Raw genomic sequence first — 20,428 nt, forward strand, 5'->3', positions numbered from 1 at the left:
GGCAAGTGACATGCTGCACATGGGTGACAGGCGACAGTGGCAAGTGACAAGCTGCACATGGGCGACAGTGGCAAGTGACATGCTGCACATGGGTAACAGGCGACAGTGGCAAGTGACACGCTGCACATGGGTGACAGGCGACAGTGGCAAGTGACATGCTGCACATGGGTAACAGGCGACAGTGGCAAGTGACATGCTGCACATGGGTGACAGGCGACAGTGGCAAGTGACAAGCTGCACATGGGCGACAGTGGCAAGTGACAAGCTGCACATGGGTGACAGGCGACAGTGGCAAGTGACACACTGAACATGGGTGACAGGCGACAGTGGCAAGTGACATGCTGCACATGGGTGGCAAGTGACATGCTGCATCTGGTGGCAGGCGATGGTGAAGTACAGAATATCGGCACCTGTTATCGGCTATTGGCCTGAAAGATGGGTGAAAATCGGTATCGACCCCTAAGCGATATCGGTCGACCTCTAATGTACAGGCAGTGCCAAGTGTTCAAGTGTTTTATCACTGTAGTCTGCACAGCGCCAGCAGTATACTGATGGGTTTCACTTAACCACTTTCCCTTCAGAAGATTTACCCCCCTCATGACCAGGCCATTTTTTGCGATACAGCAATGCGCTAATTTAACTGACATTTGCGCCGTCGTGTAACGATGTACCCAAATACAACGTATGTCCTTTTTACTCCCACAAATACAGTTTTCTTTTGGTGGTTTTTGATCACCTCTGTGGTTTTTATTTTTTGCGCTATAAAAACAAAAAAACAAAACAAAAAAAACGACAAATTTAAAAAGTAAAATATTTTTTAGTTTCTGCAATAACACATACTCAATAAAAAAATAGAAAAAGAAAAGTTACATTTCTTCATCAATTTAGGCCAATATGTATTCTGCCACATATTTTTGGTAAAAAAAATAAAATCCCAATAATTGTATATTGATTGGTTTGCAAAAAAGTTAATAGCGTCTACAAAGTATGGGATCATTTTATCTATTTTTTTTAAATTTGATTTTACTAGTAATGGCGGTGATATTACGGCAGCCAAAACTAGATACTTAACTGACACTTTTTGGGAACCAGTGCTAAAAAAAATATGCACTGTCACTGTACTAACGAAACTGGCTGGGAAGGGCAAGCAAAGGGTTAACTGTGTGCCTAGCCAGTGCTTTACTACTGTGGGGGAGGTGTTTGTACTAGTAGAAGGCATGGATCAGTGCCTCTGCTTAGCAGGAACAGAGGATCCATGCCTTCTGTACTGACAGAACGGCGATCTGCCTTGTTTACATAAGCAGACCTAGGAGGATGTATACACTGCTCAGAGGAGTAAACCAAAAGCTTTCCAGCGTGGATGCCGCCCCCGGCTCGCCACCGTGTAAACGTAGATATAGAAGAAAGATCGGCCGCACACCACCAGAGGCTTGAATGAAGTAAAATCCTTTATTGTATAAGACAAACACGAAAGAGATGCATAAGATACAAGTAGACGCATTTTACATGCGTCAATGTGCCTGTTTACTACCAGTTAACAAGCACGCTGACACGTGTTAAAACGTGTCTACTTGTATCTTATGTATCCTGTTAATGTGTTGTTTATACAATAAAGGATTTCACTTCATTTAATCCTCTGGTGGTGTGGCCGAACTTTTATCTATATCTCTGCCTTTCAGCCTGTGTACCGCATCTTCGGCGGGTGCCAGGAGACATTGGTGCGCAATCCTGCACAGCAGCGCGGCTTGCCGCCGTATATGTAAGCGATTAAAGGTAGGGATGCACCAAAATGAAAATTCTGGGCCGAAACAGAAACTGAAAATTCAGGATGCCCTTGGTCGAAAACCGAAAATGACTTTTTTCCCCCCAAATGATTTTATGCACATCATAACACATATGTTGTCACTCACTGCTCCCCACAGATAGTTGACTCTTGTTCTGCTCCTGTCCTTTCTATCCACAGCGGCCATACAGTAGAAGATGGAGGGAGGAGGTGGGTGGAGCCAGAGAGTCAGTAATAGGCGCGGAGGAGGACGAGGAAGATCCTCCTCCGTTCTGCATGCTGGGTCCTCTTCTCAGTGTCGTTTTCCTCTTGGGACCAGGCAGCTGGAGATTCTAGCAACCAGTCTAGCACAGGGCGGGCGAGGAGGTACAAACGGTGGGTCTCAGGAGCTGGCCGTGGCCGGTCATGCACCATATAAGTTAAAGTGAAAGCTGCTGTTGTGGCGGCCATTCATTTTCAGCATATATGACCCGTTTTTGGCTGAAATGGGATAGGCCCATTTTTCGGCCAAAAATTTTGGTTTGCCGAAATTTCAGTGCAGCACTAGTTAAAGGTAAAGTGGGGAATCTGTGCCTTTAGCACAGATGCAGAAATTTCTAGATCAAACGATTAACTTGCCAATTGCTTTTATTTCTTGTTTTTTTTTTTTTAATTGCTATATATCCCTCCTTACTAACTGCAAAATTAAAAGCCAAACATTTCCTGTAGTTGATAAAAGGGTTTATTTTTTGAAATTTCTGAAAGAATCGCCCGTGCTGTGACAAAAAAAAGGGAAGAATCCTCTTGCAGGCAATTCCGATTTCAGGTGTAGTCATTGCAGCAAACCTGCTGTGTGGAAACTGCTTCATAGTTAATATCATTTCAACAGCAAGTACCCGACCCATCTATTCCTGCACAATCCATTCCACAGAAGAACCGCAACAGTCACTTCTGAGGAAAACGCACATAATTCAACATATCTATGAAGTAATAAGGATTCATTGGAAAGGTGACATCGGCTACCAATACATCAGTCAGAAATTAGGAAAAAAATTAAAATAAATAGTCTACCGTTGTAAAGGTTCTTCTCCTGTACTGGCATTGCTTATTCTGATTGTACTGCACACTGTAAACTGCTCACAATGTGCATTCGATTCTACAACAAGTCAGATAGATTCCACCTCATTTCCTGGATAGAGGATTTCCAGTATCTTCTAGCTCAGCCTTTTTCAACCAGGGTGCCATGGCACCCTAGGATGCCTTCTGGGCTCTTCAGGGGTGCCTTGGCAAAATGCAAAAAAAGTTGCCTCAAAATGCCCAAAATTGTCAGCATTCTGGTAGGTGGATCTCGCCTGCATTTTTTTTGTTACACAAAGCCACAGGTTTCAATTTGTGCTGCATTACAACCTTAGGCACCATGTGACCCAGCTGTTGGGATTCTAATAAATTATGATGTCATAAATGGATAAGGAAGACATTGAGCATCTGAGCATTCTCTTGTTTGGCCTTCGCTGTCTGCACTGGGGTCACATTAGCTGAATAAGGGACGGGAACTGAGGGAGAGGAGAAACACTAGAATACCAGTCAGCAGGGCCGGGACAAGGGGTGTGCAAGAGGGGTGCAATGGTTTGCATTGGGGGATGGGGGGGGGGGCGCCTTGAGCCTAACCCCAAGGAAAGGGGGGGTGCAGTTTGGCATCCTTGCCCTGGGCACTGGATGACCTTATCCCAGCACTGCCAGTCAGTACCAGTGTGTAAAGGTGTATAAAATAAATCATCTCTAATAATGAGTGTCCTATGTATGTCAATGCCACTGCAATATGTAAAACTATTGGTTTCTGTTACATTTTAGAATGGGGTGCCTCAAGATTGTGCATAATTTTAAAGGGTGCGTTGACTAAAAAAAAAAAGGTTGAGAAACACAGATCTAGCCCTTTCCTCTCTGGCTTGACTTTCCCATCCCTTTCACTCACTGGGTTTCAGTATCCCATATGGGCATTACATAGGGTGGTCTACATGCAAATACAGCCTGCATAGGAATGCCCACCCCTCCAGACTGACATCCACCCATCTCCTGTGCCCACAGATCCCATACTTTGACTTATCTCAGTCCAGTCACCCAGGTCCGGGAGGGGTCCAAGAATTAGGAAAAGGCGTCCCATTGGAGTTTTTAACATTCCTAATATTTCCTTTTTGCTAACGCAAAACACCTTGAAACTGCGCACCCTGTCCCTGTGACACTAATTCAATTGGGGAAGCGATTGCATTAGTGTTACCTATATTACTACGGCATGCAGCCACAACATTGAGGTAGGAGAATGGAGCCACAGCACGTGGCAGAGACAAAAAACAGGTATCTGGAACGCCTGAAAGTGAACGCCTACTCCTGACTGACACTTGCCCATGAAGGAATGTTTGAAATATGCTTAACCCCTCCCAAGAGCAATCCCACTGCGTGCATAAAGGCTAAGGGATCTTTAGAGGAGAACTGGGGTAGGGTGATACGTTGTTTTCAAGAAGCACCCTATATAGCACCCTGCTGGCTCCTCCCACCTGCCATGATCTGCCTGCAATGCATACAAAAGCACGGAGACACAGTGACATCATCACTACAGCCTAGTACTCACAATGAGATTATCGGATGAATGATCGTCTGGTTTTCTTTTGCATGCTAGTCTCTATATCAAAAATGAATAGGTTACTAAAAGTATGAAAATTCTCGGACAGAATAAAAATTTGGAAGGCATGTAATTTACTTGTTTTGCATTTTCGGCCGAAAACGAATATCGTGTGACCTGGTATCATACAAGAAAGGTTTTGGGTTTCGAAAGCTGTGTGCCAACGATCAGAACATTGTGCAATTGCTTCCAAAGCAGAATTTTTCCCCCGATATTCTGATCATGTGTACTTGTCGCTTAAGTCTAAAATAAACTATGTAAAGAAAACCGAAAGGTTTTATTTTTTTATTTCATTAGCATGTTAATGAGGGGAGAGAGGAACCAGGGAAGGGAAAATATAAGCAGATCAAACTTCAGTTTTAGCCCAGGTTTATACTGATTTGGTGCTGGAACCGCATGTGATTCAGACAGGAATTGCACCGTATTCCTGTTTAAAATCACATGCAATTCTTTGCAGTGCGATTTCTGCCCATTCATTTTGTATGGCTTAAATCACACTGCACTCGCACAAAAAAAGTGCATGCACCTTTTTTTTGCCGCACTGGAATCAGATCGCATCCATGCAATTCGATTCAGCCAATTGCATTGCATTTTGTGAACTGTTTTTGGGGTGACGTTAACATTACATTGACACCCGCAGCAGTTCACATGAACTGGGTGCAATTGTGATGCGGGAAACGCACAGGGAATCCCGCACCGCATCAGTGTGAACCCGGACTTAAAGTGGTTGTTAAGCCACGTAGTGTTAACGATACAACTCCCTCTGTTATAGTAAATTATTTGACACAGTATGTGTTTTGTAAAAAAAAATACGCCACAAAATCACGTGACCGGACGCCTCTATCCTCTCCCAGTCTGACAGCTACAGTGGAAGGGGCCGAGAAACCCCTGCTAAAGTCAGCCGGGTGGAGGAGAGGAGGAGAGGAGAGAGGTGGCCGGTCACATGAGCACTGTTATTTAGCGGTGTATTTTTTACAAAAAACGCATACACTGGGGCAAATCATTTATTATAACAGAGGGGATTGTAGCACCAACACTAAAGCCGTCTTTTGTCCAGTGTTGTTGTGTTGGTTGAAATGTGCTCTAGACTGCACACAAATTTTGTCGGCCAACAACAACCAACTTCAGAAGTGATGTCATGTGCTGGTTTACTTTCCGTGTGTTTCTTCTTCTCTGAGCATGCCCAGTCTTGCTCATCTGACTTTTGGCGGCAGAAATCTGTACTGACTGACGAACAATCGGCCGTTCTGGTGACGGGCAACAAAAATTTTATAGCATGCACACCAGATTTTGTTCGGCCGAAAAGTCGCAGTCGGTTGTCGGAAGCATCATACTAACAAGCCGACAATCGGCCGATCGGACGTTGGCCGAAAATTTACGGCCAACAATCGGTGCGTGTGTACTTAAGTTATGATATCAACAGGAGGGGAGGGCCGGGGAGCGATCGGAGCTGACAGGCAGGGAGGGGAGATGAGGACAGAGGAGATCTGCAGATGACAGAGGCACGTAAACTGACAACGGTATCAGGGCTCAGCAGCTATGATAAACTGTGGTCAGTTTCACAGAGGGGAGGGCAGAACCAGCCAGAATCAACCAGGTATTTCAGGTGATAGAAAGAGCCAAATGACATGCTTTAACCACTTGCCGACTGCCTAACGCCGATCTACGTCGGCAGTCAGCCCCTCACAGGCAAAGTGACGTAGGGCTACGTCACTAGCTTGTGAGGGTCTAGGGAGCGAGCGCGCGCCCCCGGAGGCGCGCTCCCGCTCCCGTGTGGTCACGGACCCCCCCGCGCGTGTGACCAGCGGACCCGATGTCCGCCGGTCACTCGGCGATCGGCGGGGGAGAGGGAGAATGTCAGGCAGCTTGTGTAAACAAGCCACCTGTCATTCTCCTCGCTGTAAAGACACTGATCAAACGGATCTAGTATGTAGATCCGTTGATCAGTGTCCTTACAGCTCAAGCCACAGCCAATCACAGTAGAAAGCACGCCCCTAGGGACACACACAGCCCCTCCCTCCCAAATAAAGTTAACCCCTTCACAACCAGTGTATTTTTACAGTAACAGTGCATATGTATAGCACTGATTACTGTAGAAATGTCACTGGTAACCCCAAAAGTGTCACAAATGTCAGTCAAGGGTCCGATCTGTCCGCCCCAATGTCGCAGTACCGCAAAAAAAAAAAAAAAAAAAAAAAAAAAAATCGCAGATCGCCGCCATTACGCATTAAAAAAAAAAAAAAAACAACAAAAATGACAAAAATCTTTCCCTTTGTTAGTAAACGCGATAACTTTTGCGCAAACCAATCAAAATACGCTTTTTGCGATTTTTTTTACCAAACATATGTAGCATAAAACAAATTGGCCGAAAATTTTAAAAAATTTAGATTTTTACTTTTTTTTTGGGGGGAATTTCATATAAAAAAATGTGAAAAATATTGTTATTTTTGCAAAATTGACGCTCTTTTTTTGTTTATAGCGCGTGATCAAAAAAATCGCACAGGTGATCAAATACCACCAAAAGAAAGCTCTGTTTGTGGGAAAAAAAGGACGTCAAATTCGTTTAGGTACAGCGTCGCATGACCGCGCAATTGTCCGTTAAAGTCACGCAGTGCCGAATCGCAAAATACCCCCTGGTCAGGAAGGGGGTAAAATCTTCCGGGGCTTAAGTGGTTAAGGGAACATGATCCATATTTTTTTTCATTTTTTCATTTAGGATAACAAATGCTTTAGGCTAAAAAAAAGGCGAGACTGTCTAAGTGCCGGTTCACACTTGTGCGAGTGCCGGGTTCGCATGTAATATCGGAGCGCACTGCTCCGACATTACATGCGATCGGCTGTGCGGTGCGAGTTTAGCCATACAGTTTGTATGGCTAAATTCGCATCGCACCTGCAGCAAACACGCACAGGAGGCATTTTTGCAGCCGCATCAGGATCGGATCGCACAGCGGTTCACACTTGTGCGATCCGATCCTGTGCGAACTGCACGATCGCATTGCGATATGCGATCAAACTGGGGGTGTCGTTAAGATTACATTGACACCCCCAGCGTATCGCATATGGCAGTGTGAACTGCCGGGGGTGCGTGTGCGATGCGGGAACAGGCTGCGAATTCGTAGCCTTCCCGCATCGCATATATGTGAACCGAGCCTCAAGCGGTGACCCACGATTGACTGTGTCTGTTTGCTTACTGCGGGATCCGGCAAGAATCAAGGGACACTGAACACAACACAGTCAAACAACAACCCCCTAAAAGCTTTTCTTTACTACTCATAACATCCATGTTGACGTTTCTCGAGTGTCGTTCTCGGTGGGTTTGTACACTTGTGGTTTGTTATACGCTGAGTTTCTACTGCACTTTCAGTTTGACTTTCTGTCTGGAACATTATTGATGTGCTCATCAATTTCATATCTAAGTAATAATGTTATGTAATGGGAGGTGAACAAATGAAAAGGAAATGTAGGTGAATGTACACACGCTATAGGACTCCAGTTCTCAGCACTGTTGTTTTTTTTCCACTTCAGCAGAAAGGAGGCGTAAAAAAGGACAGAACCTGCAACTCATGCTGCTGAAGCAATTCACAGCTCATGTGCGGGAGCGCACCCTAAAGTGATACTAAAGGATTTTTATTGGTTGAAATTAAAAAAAAAAAAAAAAGTTACATTTACCTGCTCTGCGCAACAAAGATGTCCCTTACCTCTTCTTCTGGCAGTTCCTTGCTGCACTGTCTGCTCCTCGCTCCTGCGGGTGCTTCCTTACCAAGCTAGGTGCTATGGATGCATCCTTGCGTGCTCCCAGACTGGGCTGTGCGTGTCCATAGACACACAGTGCCGACTGTACAATCATCCTATAAATGCCCCCTCAGCCCAAATACAACCAAAACTTTTTTCCACTTTAGTTTAATTGAGGAAGGATTGAAATCTTTCTTGGATTTATTGCTTTGCTCATTAGGAAGATATCACCTAATTTCCTGTCCAGTCATCAGGATAGGAAGTTAAAAGGAAAAGCGTGGGTTTCAGAAAAAAAAAAAAAAACTCACACACTAACCTCCATGCTGCAGTGGTGCCACATTGGCCTCCAAGAACTGAGCAATCACATTACCGATGATCACTCAGTCCTTGGTCTGCTCAGAGCAGTAATCACCAGCTCTCTGCTCTACTCCTCCAGTTCTTACTGGAGCACCGGGTAAGAGAGGGGAGGGAGCGCCTGGCTCTGGCTCTTAGCTGCATGAAGCAGCTGGCGATCAGGCATCAGGATGGATTCCGACAATATTATCAGGATCCTTACAAGAGCCTGGAGTGGCTGTGGGATGTTAGCTGACTGTGGGCTTTAGCTCAACTGACTTTGGGACACAGGAGAACAAAAGTAGGGGCACTCCTGTGACCCAAAAAAGACGTATGTCCAACGAAGCTTTGCCCGTACTTCTCTTTTAAAGGAGTCTTTTTACCAGGGATACAGAGAGCAATGAAAGCACCTGATTTTATTAAATAGGCAAGGGTTAAACCTTAGGCAGTTGCAAGTTGCTAGCTACATCATTTGGCATGATTCCCCTCAATTCTCATCCCAGTGAACTCATAAATCTTATAAGCAGCACTAAAAAGCTAACAGAGGTTCTCCTTTATGTTGGGAAAAAAAATGCAGTTTTGGGGATTAGGCTTTTATCTGGTGGCGAAGTTAACTTTACATCAACAACCCCCTAAACAGTGCTAGGACAAGCACTCAAGGTGAAAAGACCAAAGTGTGCCCCTCCACCCCCATGAACTGTAAACTACTTCAGCAGCATAGGTTGCAGGTCCCGATCTTTTTGTGCTTGGCTCCTGCTGAAGGTGGCTACCTCTTCAGCCTACCCCTTGGACCTTGCCATAACCAATAAAACACAGGAAAGCGAGCAATAAGCGTTAGCAGGACATGTGATAGTTACCTCCTGATGGTGTCCTCCTGCTGAAGATACTTCTCCTGGACACAGTGCTCCAGCACAGAAAGCGCCAGCCCACCTTTCGTAAGTCCATTTTGTTGCTTGAGTTCTATTTCTGTGGACTGGAGCTCAGATTCAATCTCGTCTAGTAAAGTCTCCTGAGACAATGGAAGGTGGATTTTGGAGAGGAGTTCTTTGGTGCTGATTGTATTAAATGGACTCTCTGTGTCCGGGCTCTCTGTGACATCGTCCTTCACATCTGGAGTGTCCTTGTCCAGAAAAGTTTCGGGAATGCCGTTTTCTGTTTCCTCATTTGGTGAGGTTTCAGGTACGGCTGCTACTTGTGCAGAATCTGGACAGTTGGAGTCACAGAGTTCAGTTTCAGCCTCTGCCTCCAACTGGAGCGGCTGCTGAAGTTCACATATTTCAACTGTGTCTTCGGATGACGCATGCCTGCAATCGCCAACGGATTCTTCCTGAGATTTGTTGCCTCCTTCTGCTGAAATATGCTGCTGGTCCTTTAATGTTCCCAAATCGCCATTACAGTTCAGGGCAACAGACTGGTCATCCAGGGATGTCGGACTGTCCTCACAAATACCACCAGGTTCCTCCATACCTTTAGAAGATGTAGATCTACAACAAAAACATCAACCATTATTACAAGATAAACACACAGAACTACCATACAGACTTTATTCATATAGTGATGTGCACAATGAACAGTCCAAGTTGTATACTTTTCACAAAATAATTTGTAATCTGCAAGCTGAACTCCCCCCATACCCCAAAAGCTTGTATAATGATGTTCATGACAGTTACCGGGAAAAAAAAAAAACCTAAAATTTAACCCAAAAAAAAAAAAAAAAATCGGCCCCAATCACGGTCATGATGGAGGAATTCCCTAAAGATTAATATTTTTTGGACAGGAGTTCTTTGGTGGTGATTACATTAACCACTTGACCTCCAGAAGATTTACGCACTACGTTACTTTAACTGGCAATTGCCCGGTCATGCGACGCTGTACCCAAAAAACATGTCTTTTTTTCCGAAAAATTAAGCTCTCCTTTGAACACCTCTCATTTTTTACGCTATAAATAACAAAATTTTGAATTGAAATGGGATTTTTGACACAGTAAAATCCATTTCTCTGATGTTCATTGACGGACACGGCTCCTGTCATTCTTGACCATTGGGTTATACTGCCCGCTACAGGAGTAGGACACTAGACAGAAAAAAAACTTCTGGCTACACCTATGAACAGTCCCAGGGGGTAAAATCCCTCTCCCTGCTATAGTCACTCAGTTTTGTTGCAAGCAGTGTCAGGAGAGTTATAACTCCACAGAGGGGTGGGTGCTGTGTCCTGTCAATGAACACCAGAGAAATGGATTTTACGGTAAGTCAAAAATCCCATTTTCTCTTTCGTTCATTGACGGACACAGCTCCTTTCATTCTTGACCATTGGGACTTCGCAAAGTAGAAATGGGGGTGTTGGTAAACCGCAAAAAATTCCCACGGCTAAACATTAGCCAACCAGGCAACAGGGGGCTTAACCAAAACAACTGGAGCCCCCCTAAAAAAAAACAACACACCCTCAAAGAGGATCAGGTCCTCTTAAACAACAGCCTGCAAAACTTTGCTGCCAAAAGAAGCATTCGCAGATGCAAACACATCCACTTCATAAAACTTTGCAAAACTGTGCACAACAACCAGATAGCTGCCTTGAAAAATTGCATCACTGAAGCTTGATGACGGAAGGCCCAGGAGGCACTAAGCGCCCTAGTAGAGTGCACCTTTACAGGGAAAGGAGGAACCTGACCACTGATGGAATAGGCCTGAACCACCATCAGTCTGATCCATCTGGAAATGGTCGCAGAGGAAGTGAACAACCCTTTGCGAGGTCCATCCGTGAGGACAGGAGGCTGACTTCCTGAAATACTCCGTAGCTGCCAGGTACACCCTAATTGCCCAGACCACATCCAAGGCATGCAAGGCAATTTCCTTCGGATGTTTAGGCCTGGGACACAGGGAAGGCAGTATAATGTCTTCATTTAAATGAAAGTCAGAGTACACCTTAGGAAGGAATTATGGACAGGGGCAAAGCACCCCCCTATCCTTGTGAATCACCAGATAAGATGAACAACAGGATTACGCCACCAGTTCCGATACCCTGCACGCAGAGGTGATAGCCACCAAAAAGGCCACCTTCTTGGAAAGCGTAAGCAGGGCAATCTCCTGAAAATTTTCAAGGGGAAGCTTCTGTAGAGCTGAAAGCACCAAATTAAGATCCCAAGGCAGCAACAGGGCTCACACTAGGGGAACCAAATGACGGACACCCTGAAGAAAAGTACGCACCAGGGAGTGTATGGCCAAAGATTGTTGGTAAAAGACTGCCAAGGCTGATACCTGGCCCCTGATGGTACTCATGGTAAAATTTCAGCTAAACCCCCCTTTGAAGGAAGGTTAAGATCCGAGCCACAGAGAAAGAGCGAGGATGAACCTCAAATGATACACCACGTAAGGTACGTCTTCCACATACGATGGTAGATCTACCTCGAATTAGATTTTCTAGCTTTTAACAACGTATGAATCACTGACTCAGACAAACCTCTATCCTTTAGTACCTGGCGTTCCAACAGCCAAGCCGTCAAACCCAGAGACTGTAAAGCAGGATGGAAGATCAGTCCTTGGGACAGCAGATTCTCCCTGAGAGGAAGCTTCCAAGAAACATCGGCGACCAGCAGCACCAGATTGGCGTACCAAGCCTGACAAGGCCAGTCCGGGGCCACTAAGATGACAGGAAGCTTGAGAGGAGGGAAGGCGTAGATCAGACGATACTGACCCACGGGGCCACCAGCATGTCTGTGGTGTCCGCCAGTGGATCCCTTGACCTCGCCACAAACCTTTGACTGAGCCACAAACCTCTGCATCTTTCTGTTGAGCCGAGAGGCCAACAGATCCACCTCGGGGGGGTACCCCACCAGGGACATAGCTGATGAAACACCTTCCGGATGAAGGGACCACTCCCCTCGGTCCAACGCCTGCTTACAAATTTTCAACTCCGGGAATGTGTACAGCGGAGAAGGCTGGAACGAAGAGGGCTGGAACGAACCATTCTGCCCACCTTACAATGTCGGCTACATCCAGAGCCGCTAGGGCACTTCTTGTGCCCCCTTGGTGATTGACATAAGCCATGGCTGTGGCATTATTCGATTGAATGCGCACTGGGCATCCCTGAAGACGATCCGTCCGATGATCCAGACACAGTCTGATCGCTCGGAGTTCCAAGACATTGATCGGTAGTCTGGACTCTTCCAGCGTCCAGATCCCCTCAGCAGAATGCTTGCTGAAGACGCCTCTCCAGCCCAACAGGCTGGCACCTCTGGTGGCCACAGTACAATACAAGGGGAGGAAGGATTTTCCCAGCCAAAGTGCCGGAGAGCGAAGCCACCATATCAGGGACTCCTTTATTCCCCAACTCAGCCAGATCTGATTGTCCAGAGCCTGCAGAGTTTTGTCCCACTTGGTCAGAATCTCCCTTTGCAGGGACCTCGTATGGAACTGTGCAAAATGAACCGCCTAGAAGGTAGACACCATCAGGCCCATCAACCCCATGCAAGTACGGAGGGATGACTATTTGTTGGACAGCAGGAGGCGAACTGCAGTCTGCAACTTCTGGAGTTTGTCCAGAGGAAGGAGCACTCTGGCTTTGTGCACGGACCAGGGAAGACTTCTGAAAATTTTGAATCCCACAGAGTTCGTATTAAGATCTCCAGGTTCTCCACCAGAGCAGAGGGAGACTCTGCTCACAGAAGGAGATTGTCCAAGTAACTCAGTACCACAATCCACCGTTGGCGTTAGGGATGCACCGAAATGAAAATTTTTGGCCAAAACCGAAACCGAAAATGCAGGATGCCATTGGCCGAAAACCGGAACCGAAAATTACTTTTTTCCCCAAATAATTTTAAAATAGATAGAACAGGGGCATACGCCAAAAAACAGGCAGCGACGTACACCTGTCGCTGCCACCCTGTCACGGTATATGTACTGTGACGGGTTGGCAATAGGTTAATTTTATTACCAATGGTATTTGTATTATGCAGCATGAGGGGGTTAATGTATTGTCACTGCTGCATTAGTGACCGACCAGTGGCAGTTAATTAACCCCTTTGTGCTGCATTAGTACAACCAGTATCATTGTTAATTAACACTGGTTGCACTGATATTGGTTGCACTAATGCAGCACAAAGGGGTTAATTAACTGCCACTGGTCGGTCACTAATGCAGCAGTGACAATACATTAACCCCCTCATGCTGCATAATTAATACAAATACCAATGGTAAGCTGCCTCGGCTATCACCCCTCCCCCCCGCATCAGCCTCAGCATCCCTCTCCTTCTCACTCAGCTCCTCCGGTCACTGTGTCCATTATTCAAAAGTCCCGCCTCTGGCCGGCCGCCCGCCTCCCGGTGATGTCACTACTACTACGATCTGTCCATGAATGAAGTGACACACCGGGCAGGCGAGCGGCCGCTAATATCTGTCACTATGTGAGCCCTTCACTTCTCTTCAATTCCCTGACAGTCCGGGCGGGAGGGCGGGGTGAGCAGCCGCTAATAGATAGAGCTATGTGATCCTTCCCTGTCAGCTCAGCGGGACTGTGACTGTGTGTGAATGAGATCTGATCTGACCTGACACCGGGCGGGGGGGCGGGGGGAGCGGCCGCTAATAGCTGTAACTATGTGAGCGCTTCACTTCCTTGTCAGGCATGTATCTCCGCTGACAAGGAAGTGAAAGGCTCACATAGTTACAGCTATTAGCGGCCGCTCCCCCCGCCCGGTGTCAGGTCAGATCAGATCTCATTCACACACAGTCCCGCTGAGCTGACAGGGAAGGATCACATAGTTCTATCTATTAGCGGCCGCTCGCCCCACCCTCCCGCCTGGTATGTCCCTTCATTAATGCACAGATCGTAGTAGGGACGTCATTGGGAGGCGGGCGGGCGGCCGGCCAGAGGCGGGACTTTTAAAACCTGCCCTGCGCTGCGCCCTCCTCCTTCCTCACGGCGGCCATATTCATTTCGGCACTGTAAACCCATTATCGGCCGAAATGAGATAGGCTCATTTTCAGCCGATAATTTCGGTGGCCGAAATTTCGGTGCATCCCTGGTTGGCGCAGCAAGGCTAGCACCGGAGCCAACACTTTTGTGAAGACCCTAGAAGCGGAGGCGAGACCAAAGGGTAACGCCACAAACTGATAATGCTCCTCTCCCACAGAAAAGTGGAGAAAATGCTGGTGACTGGCACGTATTGTAATGTGAAGATAGGCATCCTCAATATCTATAGAGGCAAGGAAATCCCCCTGATGAAGGGCTACCACCACCGTTTGAATAGACTCCATTCTGAACTTCTGTACCAGCACAAAGTAGTTTAGCGACTTGAGGTCCAGGATTGGACACGCTTTGCCTTCCTTCCTTCCTGGGGACTGCGAAAAGGTTTAAGAAAAAACCCTGAAAACTTTCCAAAAGTCGGAGCCAGGACAATCACCCCGTAAAGGAAAAGGTTTCTTAACACCCCAAACAGACCCTGAAACAGGTCTGGGGACAGGCGCAGGTTGGAAGGAATAAACCTTGCCAGGGGGACAAGAGCAAAACTCGATCTTGTAGCTGGGCCAAATAATTTTGTGGACCCACTTGTCTTGTATCAGGGAAGTCCACGGTTCTTGAAACCAGCAAAGACGTCCCCCCACCCCGATACGTGTGAGGGCGCACCTTCATGGAGAAGGAGCCTTGTCCGCAGGTCTGGAGAAGGCCGCTCTTGGCTGGCCAGACCAGGCTCATTTGGATCCGCCAGAGGAGGCCCGTAAAGGCTTCGACCCCTTGTCGGTTGACCCTGAGGGACGATAACACTTTTGAGCCGAAAACAAAAGTCCACGTCTACGACAAGGTTCCTTGCCCTTAGTAGCCTGTAGAAGAAAAGGTACTCTTCTCCCTGTGAGAACTTTAATGGTGTCATCCAGGGCAGCTCCAAACAGGCGGTCTCCTTAAATGGGAAGCTCAGTCAAGGCCTTATCAGAAGTGTGGTCCGCAGACCAGCATTTGAGCCAAAAGACACGCTGAGGGACCACCGCCAAAACAGAGAGGTGAGCCGTAAGAGAAGCCGCATCCAAAGAGGCATCATAGATAAACTTCAGACCCTGGACCAGCTGGTCCGCCAGCTCAGCAAAGGCAGGGGGAGGTGTTCTCTTTCCAGGTCACGGCGTAGGAGCTTAGCCCACTCAGCCAGAGTTTGCAACACCAGGGCAATGGTAAATACCAGCCTCACTGCCAAACCAGCTAAAGTGTACATAGTACGGGCAACAGCCTTCGCCTGCCAGTCAGCCGGGTCCTTAAAGGCCAGGGACTCTTCCACTGGAATCATGGTTGCCTTGTTTAATCTGGAAACTGGATGGTCCACCACCGGTGGGACAGTCCACTTCTTAAGAAGGGACTCCTTGTAGGGCTAACGCCTAGTAAAGCGCTTAGGAAGCCCACAGGGACACTTTGGTTGACCCCACTGTTTAGCGGCAATTTTGTCAAAATAAGCAAGGAAAGGAAACACCTTTGCCGCTCTGGATGGCTTGCGAGTGCCAAAGGGTACCTGCGCCTCCGTCGCAGCTTCAGATGCGTCCTCCATCTTCAGAGTCTCACGCACAGATACAAGGCAGGAGTACGCAGAGGGGCGCTTTTTGCTTGCCTGTCGCCCGCAAGCCGCCTTCACCCGGGACAAAAGGGACTCCAGGACCGCAGACAGGGCATGGATAGTTGGTTGAGACCCGGAGAGCCCCACAGCCTCTGAGAGGGGATCAGGTGGGGAAATGTGCTCCAAAGATTCCATGGGTCATTAAGGGGACCCCACAAAAAAGTATAACACTGCTGAGGGACAACCCCCACCGCACTGGCAGCATCACCCGGTCGCCAAGCACAAGGCACAGAGCAATCCTCGGCAGAAAGAGAGAGAACCCCAACCAGACTCACCACCCGTCGACACAGGCACCTGCAACAACCAGGAGAATCTGCACTACACAAATTGAGATCAGGAAGCTAAATGATCCAGGAGTCAACACCATGGGATAAGGAAGAGCTCCCATTGCCGAAATCGCCACCCACAGGGCTCCAACTGTCATGGCCGCCGCCATTTGCAATGGGAAACCACAAGAAAATAGCGGCCGGACTGCACAAACATGGCTGCCGTGTATAGGAATACGCAGACTGCAACAAAATGGCAGCCCCATGAGGTATACAGGGACCCAGAATTGGGAGACTAGGCCTCAATGACAGATCAAGGCAGGACGGGTGGCCCTTGCAGGATCACCCACCAGGTACAAACCCCCCCCCCCCCGCACAGTTGATCATCAGGTCACCGGCGGCGCTCCCACTCAGCCCTCATTACCACTTAGCTCCCTGCCTACATTCCAGGCCAGTGACCAGACCACCCAAACAGTTCCAGTGTATGCGCAGGGGGGGCAGGCGAGAAGGAGGGGAAACGAGGGGTTCGACCTTCCAAGACTCTCCAGGGGCAGAGGGGGGACAGATACTCACCATACCAGAAACCAGGTGTGCACTGCTCCAGACAGAACCTCCTCTCCATCGAAATGGAGAGCTGTCGGCCAGGAGGAACGCTGAGACTCTGGCCGAGACTCGGTTGTATATGATCTCATGAGACGTTTAACTCGCAGGGCCAGCCCCTGTCCAGTGGGTCTATGTCAAGGCCGACCTAACGTGGAGCTGATGCCTGAGCATGCTTGCTGGCCAGACTTGGATGACCACTGGATCTAGAGTATTCAGCCCGTTGCCCAGTCCGGCAGTGAATTGTAGATCTCAAAGGAAAAATGCAGGAGGAAAAGATGTTCTATCTAAAAAAATTTTGATTTAAAATCAAGCCTTTTTACTAGTAATTGAAATCACGATTTAAATCGTTATTTCAAATCAACTTGATTTAAATCAATTCCACCCTGATGGGGAGCTTACTGGCTGCAGATAAAACGTCTGAAGAAAACAACAGCAGCTGTACAAATGTGTGCACGAGGCCTAGAGATGGAACCTGCCTGCTTCCAAGATCTGGTCAGTTTTCTGCTATCTAAACATAAACTAAAAGGAACAAATACATGACATTATGTAAATGTTGCAGTATAAAAAGTACACAACTACAGGGGAGTGTTCAAATTGTATTTTTTTGGAACTCCGCTTTAAAAGCCAAATCCCAGTCAATCAGCGCAGTGTATACCAGACCTGTACAGGAAACAGATTAATACTGAGCAACACTGACATTTCTAAACAATGAGAGCATTTTCTAGGTGATAAAGCCTGATGTACAAGCACCGGTCCTCTGCAGTGATTGGATCCCCATATCTCTGACACTCGCTGCAGGAATGCAGCAATGAGAATTCCATGCGGCCTTGCCACAGTTGCTGCAGTAATTATCTAAAAAGAATGTAATATGCTGCTGTAGCTTTGTTTGTGTGTGGACTTCCGCCCCACGGAAAGCAATTATCCGAGCAGGCTCCGAGACGAAGGAGGACGAGCCAACAAACTCTTATTATCCTCGTACAAAAGAGCTCCTGTGCCAGAGGAAACAATCACAGCTTGTCAGGATCAAGGAAAAGCCGATGACCAGTTTTAGCAATAATACAAGTTAAAGGGAACAAGACAATGCTGACCTGGCCATCGCGCCCAAAATATGGCCCGACCATCGCGCCCAAAATATGGCCCGACCATCGCGCCCAAAATATGGCCCGACCATCGCGCCCAAAATATGGCCCGACCATCGCGTCCAAAATATGGCCCGACCACCGCGCCAAATATATGGCCCGACCACCGCGCTAAATATATGGCCCGACCATCGCGCCAAATATATGGCCCGACCATCGCGCCAAATATATGGCCCGACCATCGCGCCAAATATATGGCCCGACCATCGCGCCAAATATATGGCCAAAATGATTGAGTTCAGGTGTCTCCCAGTGAAGGGGACTGTTTATATTATATCACACAACGATATTTAGACTATTGTGCTTTTCCAGCCCTGTGGTAACAGTTTGGGAAAGGTCTTTACTGTTCCACCATGACTGTACCTCTGTGTACACAGCCAGCTCCATAAAGACATGGTGTGACCAGTTTGGTGTGGAGGAACTGGAGTGTCCTGGACACAGCTCTGACTTCAACCCTACAGAACACATTTGGGAAATATTGGAAATGATTCTGAGCCGGGGTCTTCTCATCCAACATAAGTACCCAATTTTAAAAACATACACTTATGCCCCGTACACACGTTCCGATTATCGTACGACAAAACTCGCTTTCGACCTGGTCTCACGATAATCTGATCGTTAGTACACAGCTTTTGACAGCTGATCACGACAGTTGGTCCAACAAAATCCGAAGGGACAAACAGGAAAACTTATGTCGTACGACATCTTCTCGAACGATAATCGTCAGTACAATATTCGCACGCTAAAATTCGATCGACAAATACCACGCATGATCGGAAACAGTAAAATAATCTGCAGGGGTCAGACGTATATACATCACTTCCGTTACGTAGCTATGAAAAATAACACTTGGTCAGTGAATCGTACGAAGAAAGTCGGATGGTTTGTACACAAGAGTTGCTTTCGATTTTAGTAACATACAACAATTACGAAACTTTAGTCGTACGATAATCGGAACGTGTGTACGGGGCATAATTCCCACAAGCACTCTCTGAAATTTTATGCAAAGTCTTCCCAGAGGAGTGGAGGATGTTAAGGCCACAAAGGACGGCCTATTATTTTATTACCCAGTTGCTGACAGCTCTACGTGCTTATACTGCAGCAGCTTTGCACTGGATCACGTACCTAGTACGTGATCCACCTCTTCCGGTAGGGGGCGCGCTCACCGCCCCAGCTCTGCTGTGATTTGTTGCAACACAAGCCGATCAGCGGGTGCGGGCAAGCAATCATTGGCCAGCACCCACAGATCGGCTCTGGCATTCATGGAAGAAAGCCCTGTGTTTTTAAACCACGCAAGGCTATTTTTTTTTCTCCCTGTAACGCAGAGAGAAAAAACGAGCACATCGATGATCGGTTAGTAAAAAGCATCACACGGCCGTACACATTACACTGGTTAAGCACACAGTTAACCCCTTGATTTCCTCTAGATGGTAACCCCCTTCCTAGCCAGTGTCATTAGTACAGTGAGAGTGTATAGTAATATCACAGAATCACTGGTGATGTCAGTTAGCCAGTTCCTCCCCAGCATCAGTTTGTGTCCGATTGTCCGCACTGCACTATCACAGTCCCATTAAAAGTCGCTGATCCCCGCCATTGCTAGTAGAATATACATTTCAGTGATTATATATATATATATATATATATATATATATATATATATATATATATATATATATATATATATATATATATATATATATATATATATATATATATATATATATACACACACACACACACACACACACACATACATACATACACACACACGTAGCAGAATACGTTTTAGAGCCGGTTCACACTGAGGCGACTTGTCAGGCGACCTGGTCGCCTGACAAGTAGCCTGCCCATGGATTAGCACAGGACCCGTTCTAATAGGAGCGAAACAAGTCGCTCCGACTTAGAAAAAGGGTCCGGAGCTTCTTTGGGGCAGCCTGGAGCGACCTGCATTGACTTCAATGATATGAAGTCCGTGCATGCCGCTCCGAGGTCGCGGTGCGAGCTGCGCACCGCGACTTCACAGGTCGCCCCGGGAAGTCGGGTCGCCTGTATGCGAACGGGCTCCAAGTCAATATTTATGAAGGAACTCAATTTTTTTTTTTTTTTTTTTATTGGAAAGGTTTTATAGCAGAAAGAAAAAAAATGTTTTTTTTGTCTTTTTTTTTCTTTTCAAAACGTAGGTTTTATTTTCACTTCTATCACAAATAAATATAAAAAGCCCAGTATCGATCAAATACTACCAAAGCTCTATTTGTGGGACAAAAATTATACAAAATTTTATTTGGGTACAGCGTTGCATGACCGCACAATTACCATGATGAGCTTTTA

General features: G+C 46.9%; 1 protein-coding gene across 1 annotated transcript in view; it reads right to left on the reverse strand.

Moving 5' to 3' along the window:
• Positions 1 to 20,428, reverse strand: part of CCDC186 (coiled-coil domain containing 186) — a 189,120-nt gene that overhangs the window by 153,738 nt on the left and 14,954 nt on the right. Inside the window, exon 2 of the mRNA XM_082269121.1 lies at positions 9,362 to 9,988. Coding sequence (XP_082125247.1) covers positions 9,362 to 9,969 — 608 coding nt within the window. The 5' untranslated portion in view covers positions 9,970 to 9,988. The remainder of the gene's footprint in view (positions 1 to 9,361; positions 9,989 to 20,428) is intronic.

The sequence above is a fragment of the Pelophylax lessonae genome (genome assembly GCF_965119305.1).
Source record: "Pelophylax lessonae genome assembly, chromosome: 9".
In the NCBI taxonomy this organism is placed as follows: Eukaryota; Metazoa; Chordata; class Amphibia; order Anura; family Ranidae; genus Pelophylax; species Pelophylax lessonae.